This window comes from Drosophila rhopaloa, unplaced genomic scaffold (genome assembly GCF_018152115.1).
Source record: "Drosophila rhopaloa isolate 14029-0021.01 unplaced genomic scaffold, ASM1815211v1 contig_167, whole genome shotgun sequence".
NCBI classification, from domain to species: domain Eukaryota; kingdom Metazoa; phylum Arthropoda; class Insecta; order Diptera; family Drosophilidae; genus Drosophila; species Drosophila rhopaloa.
This window is the reverse complement of record NW_025335047.1, coordinates 60,603-83,262: the sequence shown is the minus strand read 5'-3', so window position 1 is coordinate 83,262 and position 22,660 is coordinate 60,603. Positions and strand designations below refer to the sequence as shown.

Sequence of the window (22,660 nt, the reverse complement as noted above, 5' to 3'; positions counted from 1 at the left end):
ATGAGGGCCGGAGCCGGAAGCTGGCACACAACTAATTGGACATCCGTTGGCCCCGCCGATTATCGACTTTGAACCAGGACAAGGTAAAGGTAACTCAAGTATTCTTTCCTGCTGCTACGATTTCTTTCACTGTTCCGCAGTAAGTTTTGCCCCACGTTATTAACACCAGATTGAGTTAAATGGCGAGGTCTGAGAAAAGAGAAAATGGGCTAAAAGGTCGCCATGACTGCCAGTTGACGGTGAGTCGCTCTATATCGCTGATAGCTTCATGTCCTTTGGGACACAAAAGAGCCTGGAACGCTCAAATTGCCGGAGTCGTTTGGCTTGATTTAATTGAACCCGATTACCCAGCTGGTCACTTCATACCACCTGGGCAACCTCATTAGAACGATCCATGTCCGTTTTCACGTCCGCTCGCCAGAGGAGGTTTGTAATGGCAGCTCTTCAACAGTAAAGACATCTCTTCAAATCAACAGCAAGAACAACGCCTTGGAAGAAAATAAAAATAATATGTTTATCGTGCCGCTACTAACTACGAAACCAACTTTAAAGGCTTTGTTGCTAGATTTGTATGTGCTTTGCCATTTCTAATACGTCCTATGTCAGCGTTTAATTCGCCTGTGCTAAACTTTCATAGAGACGAATTTTTCGGGGTCCACAACAAAGATTTCTCGAGATCAATGGGCTTGTCAGGGCTTCCACGTCGAAAGTTTTCCAACGGAAACCACTTCAAACGCCGCCTTTATAGTGGTGTAGCACTGCTTGTTTGTCACCTGACTGTGGCCCAATGCCCCACCCCTTTGGTGATTCATTAGCCACCCGCATTTGCCCGTTGGCCGCCTTTGTGTTGAGCACTCTTAAGCTAAATTAAGTTTTGATAATTCCTAATAATCTATTCAAGCAACTTTTCAAAAATGTTTGTTCACTTGATTGTCGCTCTGAGTGGTTCAAATGGGTGGGTTTCTGGTTGCTTGGCGCGGGGGCAAGGGATTCAAATGAATATGAGGTGAGCTTTTGTTGTCCTCTCTGGCCGCTTCCCTTCAGCGAGAATTGAATTTTGAAATTTTCTTAGATTTGAATTGTTAGATAGCTGGCGACTTATTAGATCGGAATACACAAAACCACACGCAAAAGTTTTGCGGTGCCTCCGCTAGTATGCACTGTCCAAAAACGGTAAGTAAAATAACATACAACAAGAAAGGAAAGCTAACTTCGGGCGGAGCCGAAGTTGAAATACCCTTGCAGAATATTCTGCAAATTATATTCTCCAAAATTATTCATATGATGCATTCTTAATACTCATAAAAAATCCCAACTTCCTAACTTTAAAAACACCAAAGTTATGGCATTTCCAATCGTTCAGTTATATGGCAGCTATAGAATATAGTCGGCCGATCCTTATGAAATTTAGTATGTCGGATTGATTGGTCAAAAATAAAACCCATAGAAAATTCCAACTTCCTAACTTTACAAACACCAAAGTTATACCATTTCCGATCAATCAGATATATGGCAGCGATAGGATATAGTCGGCCGATCCCGGCCGTTCTGACATATATACTGCGTGCAAAGGAAAGAAGGGTGTGTGCAAAGTTTGAACTCGATAGCTTTAAAACTGAGAGACAAGTTTGCGTAGAAACAGACAGACGGACAGACGGACATGGCTATATCAACTCAGGAGGTGATCCTGATCAAGAATATATATACTTTATAGGGTCGGAGATGTCTCCTTCACTGCGTTGCACACTTATGACCAAAATTATAATACCCTCTGCAAGGGTATAAAAATTTGAATGCAGATTTTTAGAGAATCGAATCAGAAGTCTTTAGAGGTATGCCACTTTGGAATCGGCTTAAGTTTGGTAAATTTATGGACTCTCGAAGTTCAATTTTGGGTCAAAGTTAAACAAGTCAAGTTAGAAATAACTGACATTAAAAACACCAAAGTTATGGCATTTCCGATCAATCAGTTATATGGCAGCTATAGGATATAGTCGGCCGATCCTTATGAAATTTGGTAGGTCGGATTGATTGGCCAACAAGAAAGGAAAGCTAACTTCGGGCGGAGCCGAAGTTGATATACCCTTGCAGAATACTCTGTAAATTATATTCTCCAAAATTATTCATATGATGCATTCTTAATACTCATAAAAAATCCGAACTTCCTAACTTTAACAACAACAAAGTTATGGCATTTCCAATCGTTCAGTTATATGGCAGCTATAGGATATAGTCGGCCGATCCTTATGAAATTTGGTAGGTCGGATTGATTGGCCAAAAATAAAATCCATAGAAAATCCCAACTTCCTAACTTTACAAACACCAAAGTTATGGCATTTCCGATCAATCAGTTATATGGCAGCTATAGGATATAGTCGGCCGATCCTTATGAAATTTGGTAGGTCGGATTGATTGGCCAAAAATAAAATCCATAGAAAATCCCAACTTTCTAACTTTACAAACACCAAAGTTATGGCATTTCCGATCAATCAGTTATATGGCAGCTATAGGATATAGTCGGCCGATCCTTATGAAATTTGGTAGGTCGGATTGATTGGCCAAATATAAAACCCATAGAAAATCCCAACTTCCTAACTTTACAAACACGAAAGTTATGGCATTTCCGATCAATCAGTTATATGGCAGCTATAGGATATAGTCGGCCGATCCCGGCCGTTCCGACTTATATACTGCGTGCAAAGGAAAGAAGGGTGTGTGCAAAGTTTCAATCCGATAGCTTTAAAACTGAGAGACTAGTTCGCGTAGAAACAGACAGACGGACAGACAGACGGACAGACGGACAGACGGACAGACGGACAGACGGACAGACGGACAGACGGACATGGCTATATCAACTCAGGAGGTGATCCTGATCAAGAATATATATACTTTATAGGGTCGGAGATGTCTCCTTCACTGCGTTGCACACTTTTGACCAAAATTATAATACCCTCTGCAAGGGTATAAAAACATCCGAGGCGATGTTTATTTATTTATTAGTTTTTGACGTATCGACATATACAAATGAAAAACTATTAAATTCAGTTAAATATTTATAGATAAATATAAATATTTACTATCCTCTTTTTGAGAGATAACAATTGCAAAAGGAGTTTGATTTTCTACATTTTTTCAAGGATTTTATCTCACAGTGTAATTGGCTTTGAACAACTTCTGCCAGCAACTATTGTTGAAAAGTTTTCAATTGAGAATATTAATTTAGCCAATACACGTGGCCAGGGGAGCAGAGGGAAGGAAAAACAAACGATAAAAGTTTTGTGGTTGCACAGCTCGAAACCAAGCCGAAAAGAGGCGAAGACCGGTGCTAGGCCGTTCTAGGTATGGCAGGCCTCATCCTTGACTTGAGGGCGACAAGGTGTCGTCATAATGTGGTTTTTGAAGCGCACTTTATATTAGACCAGCTGAAATCTACTTAAAACACTCGTTGCTTCCACCTACTTTCCCCCAATCAGAGCATTCCACCACCGAAAACAGCCACTCAGCGGAGCTCACGCACTTTGGGCCAATTAGCCGTGTGTTTAAGTAAGTGGGCTTTGTACATGGTTTTGTTGTGGGAAAATTAAGAGAAGATCCGAAATCAGTGGTTGCAAATATTCTGAAAACGGTAATGCGGTCGGTTGTCGTTTGAATCTATCTGAAACGCAAAAAGAATATGTGAAATGCTAACAAGCAGACTGCCCTCAAGAAAATGTAACATGTTAAGAAATCAAATGTAATTTTTGATTTTGTTAAATGCCAATAAGATCCCTTTCTTTCAGGCCCAACATAAAAGTCCGCAAATACCTTTTTAACATCTGATTTAAAGGGTGACTTTGCGAAGAACTCGATTTGCACAATTGCATAAGGTTGCTTTCTGTGTGTATATAAGAGAAATGGAGTACGGATCTTGTTAAGCCGCCGGGCGCACGGCACAGTCTACAACCAGTGTTCACCTGCAGGGAATTAGCATGCAAAACCGAACCCCACCCGAAAACACACACCGTCTAAGAGTAGGGGTCAGGTTATGAACATTGCGCTCATCATCGATGTCCGCCGGCTAAAATGGCGGATGGCAGACGGCAGCTGTTCGAGTGCCCATCTCACCCACATCCACGCCTTTGGAGTTGTGTCCGAAAAATGTTTTCCCCGGCATTTGCATGGTAAAACGGCAGGATGGTGAGGTGGTCATCGTGAGCTCGGAGTGTTGTACTACACTCAAAGTCCATTCAATCACAAAAGCACTGACAAAAAACATCAACAAAGACGAAGAAAATATATTTAGGGTGACTAAATTTTAAAAAAACCTGACAGCTATTTGCTATTATATATATTGTTGCAACTTTTAAAAAAATGGTACTGCAAATTATTTCTTTAGTTCTAAAATTACAAAATTATCCCTTATGCCAAACCGGAAAATTTCAACAATGTCACTGGGAACATTTCTGTTACATTATTTATGAAAATCTCTCACTGTAAACGCACATTCTATTTAATCACAGACACATATACGGACGGGGGAGAGTCAAAGCAAGTTGGAAGTCTGGGACCAGAGCCAAAGCCAGAAACAGAAACTAAACCAACGCAGGACCTGGACCTGGAACTGAGACCGGGCAAGACGCCCAGCGGTAACAACTGTCCAATGCAGAAGCTGCTCGGCTTCCATTTGCTTTGTTCCATGCTAGGTACACATGTTTGTTACCTGCGTGGGATCGGAAGTTGGTAGCAGAGGCTGAAAGTGGGCGTCAGTGGAGCGAGCGCAGCTTGTTTCCGGTCCGCCAGGCCATGCAACACGAGAAAAGAAAGCAAACTGGCGCCTGCGGTACACTTTTGCATTTCAAGTGAAATGTCCGAACAAAGCTTCAATGCTTTTGGCACTCCATTTCTGCACCAAAACCAAATCAAAATGTTGAAACAAAGGCTTTCACAAAAAAAAAGTTATAACTTAAAAAAATTGCGCTTCCCGAAATACACTCGAAAATTTGACTATTTAAAAATATTATCGGAAAATCGGAAGGAACGAATTAAAATTGAGATTACTTACAAAGTTGGGATTTAACATAGCTTCAAACATTTTGTACTTAAAATTTGAAAAACAGTTTGATGTATCGCATTTTTAATTTTTTTATTCTCCATCGATGTCTCTTCTTGTCATTGGGTGATCAGCTGAACTAAAAGCGCAAGAGGAGGGTATTATAATTTCAGTCAAAAGTTTCCAACGCAGTGATTGGCACATTTTCGACCTTATATAGATATATATATATATTCCGTATATATATTCTTGATCAGCATCACCAGGCGAGTCAATTTAGCCATGTCCGTCCGACCTTCTGTCGGATTCTACGATATCAGAATTACGGTTTTCATTTTATAAAAATCTGACGACTTATGAAATACCTGCCAAATTTTTGTAAGAGGAGCAAGGATTGCCGAAATTTGCTTCTGCAAATTTCTCATTTTAACGTTGATCAATTTTCATGTCATTTTTTCTAAGTTTCCGATGACTTCTAAAACGGTGACCCACAATTCTAAAGTCCATAACTTTAAGAAATTTTATCCAATTTTAAAATGACATACCTCTGATTTGTGGTTTGATTTTTTTATAATCTGCCTTCAAATCCATTTCTTAACCAATTTTCAAGTTAGTCCTTTTTTTTCTTTTGCAGGTATTACTATTTCTCCTCCCATATGAACAATTTGCAAACGAAAAAGAGATAAAATTATAACATCGTTGGTGCCTAACATATAGCCATATACTCATATTTTTTACCAATTTCAGAAATACGATTTTACTTTTTTAAAATTCGAACGACTGTTATTTAACATAGATGTATTAATTGGGACGCAAATTTCGACAAACCGAAGATTATAAGCCCATGCAACTATTACAAAAATGAATTATTCTATATGTGTTGATTTTGTACAGCATTAAAAAGGAACCGGTGATCCGGAACAATTAGAAGAATGCATTAGTGTAACAAAACAATACCATTAAATTTTTATAAAGAACTATGGAGAAAAACCGACGATGAATAACACCTCTAAATAAATATAAACGTTTTTTGAATAGGATTATTCAGTTAAGTAGATATTTGATGAATGCGATAATAAAAGAGCTTAGATTTCACAGAAAAGATCTGCTATTTCTGATTTAGACAGAAATTATTTCCTATCACGGCACCTTTCTAAACGCCACCAAGCAAAGGCGAATCAATAAAATATTCCGAAAACACGGTAGACTCCAAAATTTTTTGTAATCCTTTTTTAAGCCCTCAATACGGCAAGCAAACCTAAACAATTAGATGAGTCACTCTGGTTAGACATAAGTTCCAATTATTGCGATTGGCTAGATATGCAATCGATCAATAGCGTACGAATCGGTCATCAGGCGCACACCAAAAGATAACAACTCGCCTATAAAAAGGTCTATTCCCTCTATCGTTAAATATTCACTATCAGTTCAGCAACCAGCCCACTTCTGCCGATCGAAATGGTTTCTTCCTCACAGCTGCTTCTCTTGGCCCTCCTGGGTCTGACCGCAGTTAGTGCCACTCCGGTAGTACAGCAGGCGGGCAGCGAGCAGTTTACCTCGGCGGTGTCCCACTTTCTGCAGGCCTTTAAGAGCATCATGCCCTGCGGCTATGGAGACGTTCCCGTGCTGGCCCCCATCGTAAGCCCATTTTACGAATTCAACGTCACCCGCGAAGACTTCACCGCTGTGGGCAACGTGACCAATATGCGCATTCAGGGGCTGGACAGCTTCCAGGTCCTGAGTGCCAGCGACTATGGCAAAACCGGCGAGGCCGCCTACGACCTGCTCTTCCCCAAGATTCAATTGCTAGGCTTTGCAGAGGTTGATGGATTCATCAACATGGGCGGCTTTAAGCTGCCCATACGCCAGAACGATGTGATCAACGAAGCTCTATTTGACCTGCGCATGGTAGGAAGCTACAGCTTCGCCAACAGCCTGACCAATTCGTCGGGTCTACGCATGGTGGACTTTAAGCAGACAATCTATCTGGCTGGCGTTGAACTAGACAACTGGAACACCCTGTGGAACATCTCCACCAACAATTTCTGGAATCGTTGGATAAAGACTCTGCTGCCACTTGCCCTCGAGGAGATTCAGCCCAACGTCACAAACTTCCTATACCAGAACTTCCTCGTTCCGAAGGTAAACGATCTGCTGGCCAACGTGAGCATGGTCGAGTTGGTAAACTTCATCCAGACCCAGGCTCAACTCTGGGCAAATGCCAATTGCAAGCCTTAAAAGTATATAGTTTATTTAAAAATTAAACGAAATCAAGCAAAGATATTTGGCAGTTTACTTACATATGTATATATACTTAACACATAAACAGAGTGGAGTGGTCTGATGCATGGCGAAATTCAGTGACAGCGTTAATTAAGCTAACGAGGCCTGAATGGCTCATGACTGCGGGGTTTTAGACTCAGTGTCCATAAATCTCAATTTAAATTCAACAAATTAGTCAAGGAAGGGTTTATCGGTCTTCGACTTCTTTGGCTGGGACTCACCTTTTCCAGCTTCCTTTGACTGAGCATGGCCCTTCGGTTGCTGCTGCTCTTGTAATCCGCTTAAGTAACTCAACAGGAACGGAAGCCGGAAATGAAAACCATACAGTTTACGTAGCAAGAGTGGGAGAACGGAAAGGTCGCCGCAAAAGACAGAAGGCGACTCGGTAACGGAGATGGACTGAATTGTTTTGAATTGGTTTGGGTTAGGCGAGCACCTTCCGCTGACTGTGCACTTGTCGCTGCCTTTCCACTGAAAACAAAAGTAAAGTCCACACTCTCAAACAGAAATCCAAATCCTCCATTAGTGTTATAAAGTGATCAGATAATTATGTTAACATATACCCATTTTTTGTTTTGCACGATTCGATGACCTTATGAAATAATTATTTTGTTGATGATGATGGAAGCTTACAGATTTTGTCGCGAGTGCTAGCATTCGTCTGTAAAACAAATGAAAGAGTAGGAAAGGAACCACGGGTTCTAAGCTGCACAGGAAATGAAGAGCTGCTGCTCGACTGTTGCACAGGCTAACTGACTGACATAGAACCAAGACATAACCACAGCGAATTCTCTTAAAAAGGGTTATGCTATTTCCCCCATTTAAGTGTCCATATTTCGGGATACTGTACATCCATTCGAGTTTCAGCCGAAGTTGTTTGTAAAAGAATTCTGGAGCGAACCCGGGTGAGAAAGTGAAATTTGCAAAGTGAAGCCAAACAACAAATGACTTTTCAACATTCTGGTTTCCGTCCGCTTAACTCAAGGCAACTTCCTTCCGCGCCGATTTCTGCTCCAGGCATCTGAATCGCCGCGCTGAACCAAAGTCCGTTGCGCATTAATTAAGTAAGTAGATATGCATGAATTATGATCCCCAACCATTCCTTCGTACGTATCCCAATTTTTTTAAGGCCAATGAAGTTTTTTCCTAAAATGTAAACGATTTTTATATTACTAAAAACAAGAAAGGAAAGCTTACTTCGGGCGGAGCCGAAGTTGAAATACCCTTGCAGAATATTCTGTAAATTATATTCTCCAAAATTATTCATATGATGCATTCTTGACACTCATAAAAATCCCAACTTCCTAACTTTACCAAAGTTATGGCATTTCCGATCGTTCAGTTATATGGCAGTTATAGGATATAGTCGACCGATCCTTAAGAAATTTGGTAGGTCGGATTGAAAATATAAAACCCATAGAAAATCCCAACTTCCTAACTTTACAAACACCAAAGTTATGGCATTTATGATCGTTCAGTTATATGACAGCTATATGATATAGTCGTCCGATCCCGGCCGTTCCGACTTATATACTGCGTGCAAAGGAAATAAGGGTGTGTGCAAAGTTTCAATTCGATATCTTTAAAACTGAGAGACTAGTTCGCGTAGAAACAGACAGACGGACGGACGGACAGACGGACATGCTTATATCAACTCAGGAGGTGATCCAGATATATATATACTTTCTAGGGTCGGAGATGTCTCCTTTAATGCGTTGTACACTTTTGACCAAAATTATAATACCCTCTGCAAGGGTATAAAAATTAAGCTATGTCGATTTTGCGCTGCATTTTTCCATCGTTTCTATAGCAGCTAAATGATAGTTGTCCGATTTTGACAAAACTATAAGCCTAATTCTGATAAACTAAATAGTTACTATATCTCAAAGGAATTGTTTGATAAATATGTACATAAACAGCAAAATACAATTTTTTCATTTTTAAATTTTCTGATTTTTCTATGATACTTAGGGACTAGTTTGCGTAGAAACGGACGGACAGACGGCAGACGGACATGACTTTTGACTGAAAATAAAATACCGTCTGCAAGGGTATAAAAAGGTGCCTCGGTTTAACACTGATTATTCATTATATTTTTTAACATTGAGTTGTCATCGTTTTTTATTATTGCATAATTATTTAGTAGTTCACATCAACATTAAAATGTTCATGCTAATACAGAGCCAATGTTTTTTAGTCGCATTTTTTCTAAAAAACTTGCAATCACACCTCGTTCCCATGCCTGGACATCAAAATTATTTAATAATTCATCAATTAATTATTTTCTAAATGGTGCAACAACATGGAAAATAAAAGAAAAAATAAAAGTATTGATGTTCATAATTATTTTTGCAATTTCGTAGCGAATTATTAATTATTGGTTTTGTTTGCATAATTCCCATATATGTAGAATTTTAATTAATTGATGGGCACGTTGGAGGTATGGGACTTGGTAACGATAAAAACGGACTTAAACAGATATTACAACATTTTTTCGATGGGGCTTATGTATGTATGTTTGTATGTTCAATGCATGTATTAGATTAAAGCTTTTCGAAAATAGTCTTTCGCAGACATTCACGTTCCCTTTCCCTCTCTCGTTCACACAACTCCGTGCCAGGCAACATTATCTTTATTCCTACTTATTTTCTTGCTTTTACCAGAACTTAATAACATGAAACAAACAACATTCAATCTTTTACGTTTCCTTTATTTTTTTGTTGCATTTTTTGCGTTTGATTAGTCATAGGTCGGTAGTAATAGATTTCATGTTCCGTTTTGTTCGCTCGATTGGCATGTGGGCTACGGTGGCTAACTTTTTATCAGCTAGTTGTATAACAGACATACATGCATTAGAATTAAACATTTATCAAATTGAATGCAACTCGGTACCAGACAAAAAGCTTTCAAAAATAATATTAATTCCTTTTAATCTTCCTTGTGCAGGGGACAAAAGGGTCTGCAGGTTCTTTCCACTCAACTCGCAATATAATTATATAAATATATAGATGCTATGTTTAAAAAGGTATTATAAAAACATTACAAATTAATTTTACTAAGACTTTTGTCTTCTAAGAGTGCAGTTCTCACATTGCAGTTGGACCCATTGAACACAATAATTACATTTTACAAAAGCTTATATGTTTACTCAACTAAGGCATTTATTTTAATAGATGTCCTAAGTTTTGGTGAACCTGATATAAACTTGATGACGCTGTTCTCCCACGATTTTTTTTTAATTTTGGATTAACAGGAAACATCAATTCACATCAACAAAAAATTGTCAAAACTGGCATTTTGTTAAACATAAAACGGTATAGCGTGCAGCACACTTATAGACTTTTAAAAACAAAATCAAAACTTATTTCTTTAATATTAATCATTGGCGGATATTGACTTTTTATTGGGAAGAAACCATTTTATTTAAGCAAGTACTAAGGATAAGTTTGTACTCTGCATTGAGTACTTTAGCTGATACCGATATTCTATAAAAGAACGATTTTAAAGTTTTAGACTTTTGTTGGAAAGAAAAATATTTACCCAAAGAATTGGTTTTTAGTTAAGTTTTTTTACTTTTTGGTATTTTTAATTGGTTTTTTGTTTATCACAAATTATTATATCAGAAATATATATATATATCTGACTAAAATTACGCTCTGCAAAATAATTGATGGGGCAATTTTTGTGTTCAGTCAGTTCAACTGCAAAACAAATCGTTTTCTATGAACATTTCGAGAATAAGCTAGTAATATTGTTGATGTTCCAAGGGACATGCATACACAGAATACTTTAGATTTAAATGCTTTTAACTCGCTTTTCGTATAAATCTTCTCGTACAATAATAATGCCATAATGTTCACATTTGAATATACATTTATAAATATTAATTGCTTTAACATATCTGCATTCTTTTTAGCATATTGTATCCATTTAACCACTTTGTCATCCACGCTTAGATAATTTAATTCTTTTATTTCATTTTCTTGCTTCTCTGACTTAATAAAAACTCTTTAACAAACCTATAAGATCGGTGTTAAGATATTAATATATATATGTGTTATAAAAATGCATTTTAAAATATGTTAATTTCTGGCAATGCCAACATTGTTTCAATTTTTTTTGTGCTCATGTTGCCGCTGCATGGGGCGATTTGGAAGCACTAAAATAAATTCAAGCTAAAATTCGCGTTTTAAAGCCTTAAAATACAATATATTAATTTATCCATTCAATAATGAAAGGAACCAAATTCAATAATAAAAGGAACCAAATAACGAGATGGTTGGTTTGGTTTCATATTGGAAATGTTATGAACGTATTTATATTCAGAAGTATATCTACGAACTTTCCTAGTCGTGTTAGATTTTTCGTTGACGAATTTCGATTCGGACATTGCCAATTATAGTAAGATCAGTGATCAGATTTTGTGTCGTTACGCAGGCGTCTTAGATATTTCTACAGACTTCGACGTTAACTACCAAAAATTCCTTTATCTCAAAGGGCGATTCACCTTAAAAAAAATTAATTTTTGTTTATTTATTTTTCCATATCTAAAGTACTTTTTGAAATAGATAAGATAAATCCTTTCTACTATCTAAACTACTATGAAACAACATTTTGATTACAAATCAGCCATTTACTGAGGCCATTAAACCACCCTTTTGTAAATTAACATTTTATTGTTTGGTTGCGTTTAAATTATAATAGTAGCCATTTCACCACGATTTTTTTAAGTGTTCGGCAAATGAACGAAAGGAGTGGTTGATTCAAATAATGTGTCTGTGACACCAATATTTCACTTTCAATTATAATTCTGAGCTTTAGTTACACTTACAAAAATATATGGAAATATTTTTTAAAATTATACAAGGAGTGCTTGCAGTTTATTACCAAATTGTTTGCTTTCTTCTTCTTATTTTTTACTTAAAATACTCTATACACTTTGGCGTGAACGTTGTATAGAGCTTTGTGCGTGTGTTTATTATTCCGTTGCAATCAACTAAAGGTATTATTGAAAAAAATGTTTAATTGGTTGCCTTTAAAGCTCCTAATATATTGCAAAACAATGAATTTTTGATAATGACGAAAAGGCCAACATAAGAGTCACGACTTTAAGTCAATCGATTTTTTTGGCGTGTTTAAATTGAGCATTTAAATTTGTGAGAAATAATGAAATAAAAAGGGGTAAATTTTTGGATAAAAATAAATATAATTTTTGTGCATTCTTTCAACTGTTGCAGGTGAGGCCGAAATACATTGCACGTGTAGTTTGCTTGTGCATGTGTGTAGATTTGGTTTGTTGGTTTGTTAAACAATTTCACATTTTAAAATTCGTACACTTTCAGCTTAATCCCTATAGATACTAGAACGTATGGCCTACAAATATCAAATAGCTTACATCAAACTATTTACCGTGGCTATTGGTATAAAACTTTACATTTAGCGGCTGCGCAAATTTGTTGTTACCTTTTCATATTATACAAATGTAGTGTGAATGTTTCCTGCAGACGGACAATCTAAAGTTCCGAAAACATAATGGGTCCTGTTTCATTTAGGCCTCGGTTTCGGCGCCTTTTAGACGCAGTCGGGCAAAGTCCTCGAAAATAATGTCATCATCCTGGGCCTCGTCGTCATCCAGCTGAATGAGATTGGTGGTGGTGGGCACGTCCTGACCGCCAGCCGCCGATCCTGACTCTCCACCGTCACCCAAGCTCACAAGCGGCTGACCACCGCCGGCCAAACTAGCCCGCGGAGATCGCTCTCCCAATAAAGGGTGCTCCTCCTCCTCAGGCTTAGGGTGCATTAGTGTGAACGGCAGCTCAGCCACGAGGTCACCATTTAGCAGCGGCGAACTAATCAGCAACTTTACCTTTACCTTGTAATGCACCATAATACCGAGACTTTCTCGCTGGGCAGGATTGGTAATGAGCGTACTGGACGCTAAATTGGTATCCTCATGCTTAAGCTGCCCGTCCAAAGCCAGGCCCCATTTATCCTTATTATTCGCCAAAAGGGGGCACAACTCGAAGACCTTCGACAGGGTGAATCCCGGCGCCACTTGGCACCCATCCTCTGATTCGATCTCGGCCACCACAGACTTATATTGGGCCGTCGAAAACAGGCAAATATCCGCAAACTGCCGGACACATACCTTGATCTTCTTTACCGTCCGATTTGAGTTATTGGCCACATGAACATTGACAGATATTTTTTCTCCGTGATGGTACAGCTCCTTGTCCAAACTAGCTTCCAAATGGATCTTGTTTGGCTTCATCATAAACTCCTTACTGACTTCGATCGATGGCTGCTCACCGGCTTTGGATGGGGCGTACATGACCTTGCGAATAGTGAGACGGACCGAGTTCCGCTTGTGGGGCTTGTCCTCAACGTTTTCACCTATCGAGGATAAACAATATAAGTAATTACTTTGCTTGAATTTGTTGGAATTATTCCATGAAGTATGCATATTTCGACCGGAAGTGTGTCATTTATTCGATTGTAAGAAAAGTGGGTCATTGACTTTAGGTAGCCCCGCAATGGCCGAATGAGTCAGTCACGAATGGGTTTAAATTCCAGGAACCGCCAAACGAGGACCTATTAACCAGAGATGTTTGACGTCATTATACGGGCGGTTTAATTCCAATCGCTTTGGCTGCTGTCAATTAATCGAAATGCTATTCATTCATAAGATCATAAATCGCGCTACGTCAAGATGAATCCCAAAAGCTAATTGTTTATGGCAAAAACATGGAAGCGAGGCACATTAAATAAACAAATCAGCAGACGCCAAAGTAAATAAAGTTCCTGCCAAATCGTCACAAGGGGAAAAGAGAGGAAAAATGCTGGGAAATCGTTTCTCGGAACTATAGAAATGTATATATATATACTTTAGAGTACAGTAAATGCCGGTTAATAAACATTTAAAAGTAGGTTTATGACTAAAACTGAATTGTGTATAAAAACAAAAATACTGGAATTTACAAATTGAATTTATACACACTTAATAAAAGACGATAAATTAAAAAAAAAAATTTAAGAGCACTTGCAACTCCAATTCTGCAAAAAAATTGATTAAATTTATTATCAAACAAAAGTCTCTAAAAATAAAAAATTAAATTTTTTTGGAGTATATATATGTTAAAAACAACGAAGATAAATATTTTTGTTTACCCCGATTGTTTTTATAGGAGCTTTTGTGAAATTTGCATTTAGGTATGTAAACTTTAAAACTGAGAGACTAGTTTACGTAGAAGCGGACAGACAGATAGCTAGATCGACACTCCTGGTGATGTTGATCTGAATATATAGACATCTCCGGTCTCCTTCATTGCGAGCTTTTGACTAAAATTATATTACCTTCTGGATACCCTTAATTAATGCTTTTCGAATATATGTATGAAAGACATGCTAGGAATTAATTAAGAAAAAAAAATTGTAATTACATATTTTAAAGATAAGTTTATAATTTGATATTAAGTACTGAATATAGACAAAATTGCATTAGTAAATTATAGACTGCCTTTTGCAATGCTTTAAAAGGAACTGTCAATACTCTTGACGCTATTTAGTTGTTAAATACTGTAAATAAGAGTTAAAAGTGTCTACAAGACATTAGCTGTAAGTGATTTTACCACTTTGTATGCAATAATAAGCGTGAAAATCTTAAATGAAATTCATAAATAAAAAAAATGCAAATTAATTTTTTTTATTGCTGATATTCACTGTACCAAAATAAGTAAAGTTGGCGCAATAAAATAAAAAAAAAATCTTTTTAATATAAAAAATACCACCCATACACCAAATGGGCATCGATGATTCTTCATTATACTTTTTATAACCGTACCCAAATTGGCCACCAGATAAGACAAACAAAATAAGAACAAAATTTCCAACGGGAGCCATAAAACTACCAAAAATTTATGAACAAAGAAAGGCAAACGAAATAGATAATTTTATTTATTCAACCCGGGAAATAAGTGGGTAGGAATACAAGTAGGTATTGTGCGATTGCAGATGCGCGTGCAAAACGCAAATATGCGCGTGTAACTACCGCAAAACGCAATGAACTGCACAATCCGGTTTTCTTGTTAATTTCCTTCTATAATTATTTCAAGGCAAGGAAAGCAAATTTTGGTTTTTATAAGAAGACAATAGATACCTTAAAAGGCTTTCCACAATCATTTTCGACATTCGGATACTAAACAATAAAACGTCGGTATATAAGTACAACTGACGCTTCTAATTAAAGCCAACAACAACAGTAGCTGTAATACGACTACACCAGAGTCATATTCCAATTAGAAGCTTCGAATTTCTATTAGGTAGGTCGCTGCGTCACCGAGCCCAATGACATTTTTGCGCAGCCCGACGTAGCTGGATTAAATTAATTAACCCTGCGTTTCCGACCGCGTGACACATGCGCTAAATTACACAAAACCGCACATATAACCAATTTACAGTCGAGCTTCCTTAACTTAAATGGCCCTGAGACAAAAAAATACTTTAGTTCGCTACCAATGGACATTCTATTAGCTTCATTTGCTTTTACAAAATAAATCTAAGAAGTATTCAATACAAATTTTAAGAAATATCAAGAATTTGACTATCTCAAAATGAAATAGGGATTTAACACACGTTCTTCTATTTATTAAATACTTGCTTTAATATTTAAACAAAGTTTGATCTAGTTAAATAACAAATAAAAACATTATTTGAATGCAATTGCAGTCGACCTAACCGAAGCTCGACTGTTCTATGATATGTACGGTGCGGAATGTATAAAATACGTACATTGCATGCCTTTATCGATTGTTGAAGTCGCTTCTCGATGATTTTGACATTGCCTGACCGCCCTACATGGACACACCCACAAGACCAAACCCGGACTCACCCACAAAGGCCTTCAGCTCGTAGTCCACGCCGCAGGACTTGCCCACATCCCCGGGAGCCGGCTGCAAAGACACGGAGGCGGGGCAGTAGGGCGGCACCTCAAAGTAGAATGGGTGGGCGTTGGGTCCCAGCTTTTTGATCAGCCGCTCCTGCAGCCGGGTCATCGGACGCTCCAGCTGCATGGGCGGGTAGATCTGCTCATGCGCCAGATACAGGTCCTTGCGAAACGTCAGTCCCAGGACATCCAGGTCCTCACGTCCGTATCGAAAGGCGGCTAGGACCTGACCAAATACCTTGCGGTCCTTCACGTACTCGGGATCGATGAAGACGACTCCGTCAATAGGATCCACATGCGTGACATGGTCGACGAAGTCCCGTTTGCCCAGGTAAACTGTGATCTTGCCGTTGGAGGAGCTCTTTTTGAAGACCCGCGTCGCTTGGCGCCGGGAGCTGGCATCTCCGCCAGCTTCATCCCCAGCTGCCCCGCCTCCAGTGCATCCGGCAGCTGACACATTTGTGCTGGTTTCATTGCTCCCGAGTGCTCCTGCTCCTCCGCCTCCTCCGTTCGTGCTCGCGCCCAGTGTGTTCATTGGCGGTTGTGTGCTGCTTCTGCTACTTCGCTGGTGTTCCTGCTTTTTGGTTCTCCGCACATACACCGCTCCTTGTTTTTTGGCACACGTCGCACTCCGTTTAGTAAATATATGTGTGCGTTGCGGGTGCTGTGCTGCAATTTAATTTTTTATGTGTATACTTAATCCGCCATTTACCAACACTATCTGCCAACCAAATTGAAAATTCACAGCCAAGCTAAATACTAAAATTGTTGCGCGCTTTTGGTATTTTTTATTTGTAAGTATTTTGTGGCTTTTTTTTGTAAGCCGGATGTAACATTTTGCTATGTTCTTCATAAAAGAATATAAAATAAACAATATCGAGTTATGCGCAAACTTCTCTTCAAAAACTTTATTAGCTATGAACTAATATTTGGGAGCATATGTTTAGTTGTCCCCAACAACAAAAAACAAAATTAAACAAGTTATTAGATTTCAACAAATTTTAATGTCAAAGAACATATATTCAAAGATTAAATCGAATTTCGTTCTTTCTGTTTCTCGTTAAATTCTTAATATTTAAACAATTTAACCTATTAGGGAATACCCCAATCGATTTCTAAAAAACGGAAAGTGTGTATCCAGAGAAATCGATTAATCGGTGCTGGCTTCATTTTGGTTTGCAGCTATACCGGTCACACTGTTCTGCCTCTCTCTTTCCACGTGCGTTTCAATCCAACGAAATCACGCGTTGTCCAATCTGTACTTGACTTTGTTCTATTTGTGCCCCTAATACTCGAAAGTCTGCTAAAATGGCTCAAAAGAAAGCCGTAGCCGCGAAGGCCAAAAAGGCCGTGAACGGAGTGGAGAAGCAGGTGGCCAAGCGTGGGGCGAAGGCGACTAAGGTGCAGGATGAGGAGGAGATCGTGGTCGCACAGTCGCCCGCTAAGAAGTCCAGGAAGCAGCCGGTGAAGGATGTGCCGCAGTCCAGCGAGGAGGAGTCCGACGCCGAGGAGCAGAATGGCGACCAAGCTGAGGATGACAGCGACTCTGAGGTGAGTACCAGAAAAACGTGTTCTATTTCCTAGTACATACATACATACATATATGTACTCACGTGGGTGGGTGCCTATTTTCATCCCATTTTATCTTAATTCTGTGCTAATCCTTACCGGGTATCGAAATAAGTACGTACCTACTTTAGCTTTTTCTATACCACGTTTTCTGAGGTATTGATAAGCGTTCATAAATAATAAAACACTTCGCATTTCGGCAAACAATAGATTAATACAACAAAAAAGTGCAAAGAAACTTTTTAATTTAATTTATAAGATGCAGTTAAACCAAGGTTTTCTTATTTTAGGCAGAAGAAGCAGAGGATTATATTGACGACGAGGCTGAGGAAGAAGACGAGGACGATAGCGATGATGATGTGGAGCCTGGTGAGGTTTCCAAGAGCGAAGCCGCGGAGGAGGATGAAGACTCCGACGATGATAACGAGTCACCTGTAGAGGAACCAGTGGCCAAGAAGGGCAAAGAAACTAAAACCCCTGGAAAATCGACCGCTGAAGAAACAGAGGAAAATGGCGGCATTCCAAAAATACGCGTTGGCAGAATTCCCCCAGGAACGCCTAAGAATCAGACCATCTACGCCACAAACTTACCAAATGGTACAGTAACATTTTCGTTATTATGGTGCCTAAATTATAACAAAAAATTTCACTTTAATTTTTTAATGTTGTACAGAATACAAACACAAAGAAGTGGTTGCCGTTTTTGCAAAGTTCGGACCTATCTCCGCACTGCATCGTGTTAAAACCAAGGAAGGCGTCAACTCAGTCATCATTGCCTTTGATTCTCCAGCTAGTGCCGAAGCCGCACTACAGGCCAAGCCGAAGGCGCTAACCCTTGAAGACAATGTGTTGAAAGTATCCCAGCTGAGAAACAAGGAATCCTTCTCCGAGCGCACCGTGGTGGTTGGCCTGATTGGACTAAAAGTCACCAAGGAGGACGTGAAGGCCAATTTCGAGAAGGTAGCTTCCGTAGAGTCGGTCACTTTGTCCGCCAACCGCACCAATCCGGTAGCCTTTGTACGTTTGGCTTCAGTCGATGACGTCCCCAAGGCCCTCAAACTGAACAGCACCGAGCTCTTCTCTCGCTTTATTACGGTGCGAGAGCTTTCGTACAAGGACAATCACCCGAATACCAATGAAACTACCCTAGTCGTCGAAAACTTGGGCAAACACGAGTCATTTAGCTCCGACGCCCTTGAGAAGATATTCAGAAAGTTCGGCGAGGTGGCCTTTGTGGACATAGTGTGCAGCAAGTCGGTATTGGCCTTTGTCACGTTCAAGCACTCGGAGGCAGCCACGAAGGCTCTAACCCAACTCCAGGGAAAGACTGTTAATAATGTGGAGCTAAAGCTGCAGCGCTTCGAACGTAATTCCGCGGCGAGGACCATTTTGGTGACGAACCTTTCCTCAGGTGGGTTGCTACACCAACAATTTTCACATACAAATACGATATATTTTTTATTTTGCCTGTAGATACTACTGAAGCCGACCTGCGAGATTTGTTCAAAGAAAGCGGCAAAATCGAGAGCATCCAGATGCTGGGTATCAAGGCTGTAGTGAAGTTCACTGACGACGACGGATTTTGCAAATCCTTCTTGGCCAACGAGCGTATTGTAAACAACCAGCCCATTTTTATTGAACCTAACTCACACTTAAGGTACAGATTGATGAAAAAACGTTCCGGTACCGGCCACTCTTATGCCCCCGCCAAGTTCCAAAAAAACGTGAACAATAACTTCGGCAAGAAGCCCTTTAACAAGCGTCCGGCACAGGAATTTAGTCGCAAACCGTTTGTGAAGAGAGCAAAGTTTTAGAGCTTGAAAACCTAAAATGCTCTAGTTTTAAGTTGTGCAGTAACATTAATACGGCCACAATCCCTTTAATCCCATGTCGCCTAATGCAATGGATTTAGTCGTTAAGAAATTCACATACAAATTTGTACTAGCCGTCTCTTATAGCGATTTTGGCTTGCATAAGCAACAAATCTAAAACTAAATAAAAGAGCCCACATTTGACTTAGCAGTGGAATTTTAATACAACCTAATTTTTATTTAAATTTAAAGTAATTTTGTCTTGTAATCCTGATAAAAGGAAGGGCGAGGGAAACCTGTCTGACTCGACAAAATATTCTTAAAGTTTTTTACACAATATATATGTACATAAGATCAAGAGCTCGTCAATGTAATGTAACTGTTATGTTAACAAATTGAGTTTTGATAAGATCGGATTGGTGATAGGAGCGGAAATATAAATACACTTTTTAGAGCTCGATCGCTTTGTATATGGCTTTGGAATCATAGGTCACGGAATCATGGAACCATCGATTAACCACTCCTGTCATGAGATATGGTTTCATAAACTCTTCTCTCAGCTCGAGTAGCTTCTAACAAAAACAAAACTAACAAGAAAGTAAAGCTAACTTCGGGCGAAGCCGAAGTTGATATACCCTTGCAGAATGTTCTGTAAAATATATTGGTTGGCCAAAAATAAAACACATAAAAAATTCCCAACTTCCTAACTTTAAAAACACCAAAGTTAAGGCCTTTTCTATCGTCCAGTTATATGGCAGATCCTTATGAAATTTGGTAGGTCGAATTGATTGGCCAAAAAAAAACGATAGAAAATCCAAACTTCCTAACCTTACAAACAAAAGTTATGGCATTTCTGATCAATCAGTTATATGGCGGCTACAGGATATAGTCGGCCGTTCTTATTATACACTGCGTCCAAAGGAACGAAGCGTGTGTGCTAAGTTTCAATTCGATATCTTAACAAGAAAGAAAGCTAACTTCGGGCGGAGCCGAAGTTGATATACCCTTGCAGAATATTCTGTAAATTATATTCTCCAAAACCGGATCGGTTATTCATATGATGCATTCTTAATACTCATAAAAATCCCAACTTCCTAACTTTAAAAACACCAAAGTTATGTCATTTCCAATCGTTCAGTTATATGGCAGCTATAGGATATAGTCGGCCGATCCTTATGAAATTTGGCAGGTCGGATTGATTGGCCAAAAATAAAACCCATAGATAATCCCAACTTCCTAACTTTACAAACACCAAAGTTATGGCATTTCCGATCAATCAGTTATATGGCGGCTATAGGATATAGTCAGTCGATCCTTATGAAATTTGGTAGGTCAGACTGATCGGCCAAAAATAAAACCCATAGAAAATCCCAACTTCCTAACTTTAAAAACATCACAGTTATGGCATTTCCGATCGTTCAGTTATATGGCAGCTATATGATATAGTCGCCCGATCCGGCTCGTTCCGACTTATATACTACCTGCAATAGAAAGACAACTTTTGGGAAAGTTTCAAGCAGATAGCTTTAAAACTGAGGGACTAGTTTGCGTAGAAACGGACGGACGGACAGACGGACAGACGGACGGACAGACGGACATGGCTAGATCGACTCTCCTGGTGATGCTGATCAAGAATATATATACTTTATAGGGTCGGAAATGTCTCCTTCACTGCGTTGCAAACTTTTGACTGAAATTATAATACCCTCTGCAAGGGTATAAAAACTGAAAGACTAGTTTGCGTAAAAACAGACAGACGGACATGCTTATATCAACTCAGGAGGCGATCCTGATCAAGAATATATGTATATACTTTATAGGGTCTAAGATGTCTCCTTCACTGCGTTGCACACTTTTGACCAAAATTATAATACCATCTGCAAGGGTATAAATATATTTGTCGGAGAGCAAGTACATGTTCTTCGTAGGTCAGTGTATGTTCGCTTATTATTTTGTACGTACATAAGTGCATTTCCTAGAACGTCGTTTAAAGTAGGCGGCGCATAGGCGGGAGATATTTTGGAACTTTGGATTGTAAATGCGCAGTTGAAGGGAAAGAAGCATAGTAGCAGAAATTGAGAGTCTGCTACTGTGTGAAGTCTGATCGTATTCCGCCAACTGAGTGAGAACAGAGGCAGGAGCAAAGAAGGGATTGGTAAAATTGATCTCTGCGTTCTTGGAGGTCAGTTCGATTTGCGGCATAGAGACGATTAGAACTTGCTGTGCTTTGAAAATTAAATAAAAATGAATGAAAACGAGCCCCCGAAATATTTAATATACATACATACATAGGTACAATTGCATCTGAAATATTGTACAAAATGTGTTCAACAATAGATAGCGGTCTCATAGCCATCGTATTCCGCTTTAAAAACATCATCAGACTTTGATGAATGACAGAGAGTGTATCGACCTACCAAATTTCAAAGGGATCGGCCGACTATATCCTATACCCGCCATATAAATGATTGATCGGAAATGCCATAACTTTGGTGATGTTAGGATGCTGGAATTTTTTTTAGGGTTTTTATCCTATAGTTGGAATTTCCTAGGGGATTTATTTTTGGCCAATTAATCTGACCTACAAAATTTCATAAAGATCGGCCGACTATATCCTATAGCTGCCATATAACCGGACGATTGGAAATGCTCGATTTTTTCAGCGGTAGATTTTTTTGATCAGATTGCATTTCAAAAAAGATATTGCTCAGCTCCGATTGAAAAATTGAGTTACTCGAGTCCATTATTGCACGAGCTATGATTCCGATAAGCCCTTAATTTGGATCGAATCGTAAAACCCTGGGAGCTGAGCTTTTTGTATCGAAAATTGTTGTGGCCTGATTTGCTCGAGCTGTTTTGTTATAGGTGATTTAAAGGCCTCTTCGAGTATACTCGTGTAGGGCTTTGAAACCTACATATACATTTCTGAATCTATGTACTCAGGTCCATAAGTGCTTTTAAGGGTAAATACAAAACGCATTTGGTGCGGGAACAAATTGAAAATTACTGGCACGTCCAGGCTTGTAT

The 22,660-nt window shown here is 39.0% G+C and overlaps 3 protein-coding genes across 3 annotated transcripts; 2 read left to right on the top strand and 1 right to left on the bottom strand.

Moving 5' to 3' along the window:
* Positions 1-6,487: 6,487 nt before the first annotated feature.
* On the top strand, positions 6,488-7,267 carry LOC108040584. Its single transcript, XM_017118089.1, has one exon. The coding sequence runs from the start codon at positions 6,488-6,490 to the stop codon at positions 7,265-7,267; it is 780 nt and encodes a 259-aa protein (XP_016973578.1).
* A 2,734-nt stretch (positions 7,268-10,001) lies between these two features.
* LOC108040588 (beta-arrestin-1) lies at positions 10,002-17,002 on the bottom strand. The gene is made up of 2 exons (XM_017118093.2): positions 16,200-17,002; positions 10,002-13,705 (listed from the first exon to the last, which is right to left on the bottom strand). The coding sequence occupies exons 1-2, from the start codon at positions 16,786-16,788 to the stop codon at positions 12,861-12,863; spliced, it is 1,434 nt and encodes a 477-aa protein (XP_016973582.1). The 5' UTR covers positions 16,789-17,002; the 3' UTR covers positions 10,002-12,860.
* A 431-nt stretch (positions 17,003-17,433) lies between these two features.
* On the top strand, positions 17,434-19,861 carry LOC108040587 (DNA-binding protein modulo). The gene is made up of 4 exons (XM_017118092.2): positions 17,434-17,804; positions 18,113-18,419; positions 18,496-19,233; positions 19,296-19,861. Exons 1-4 carry the CDS (start codon positions 17,562-17,564, stop codon positions 19,634-19,636), a joined length of 1,629 nt encoding a protein of 542 aa, XP_016973581.1. The 5' UTR covers positions 17,434-17,561; the 3' UTR covers positions 19,637-19,861.
* The last annotated feature ends 2,799 nt before the right edge of the window (positions 19,862-22,660 follow it).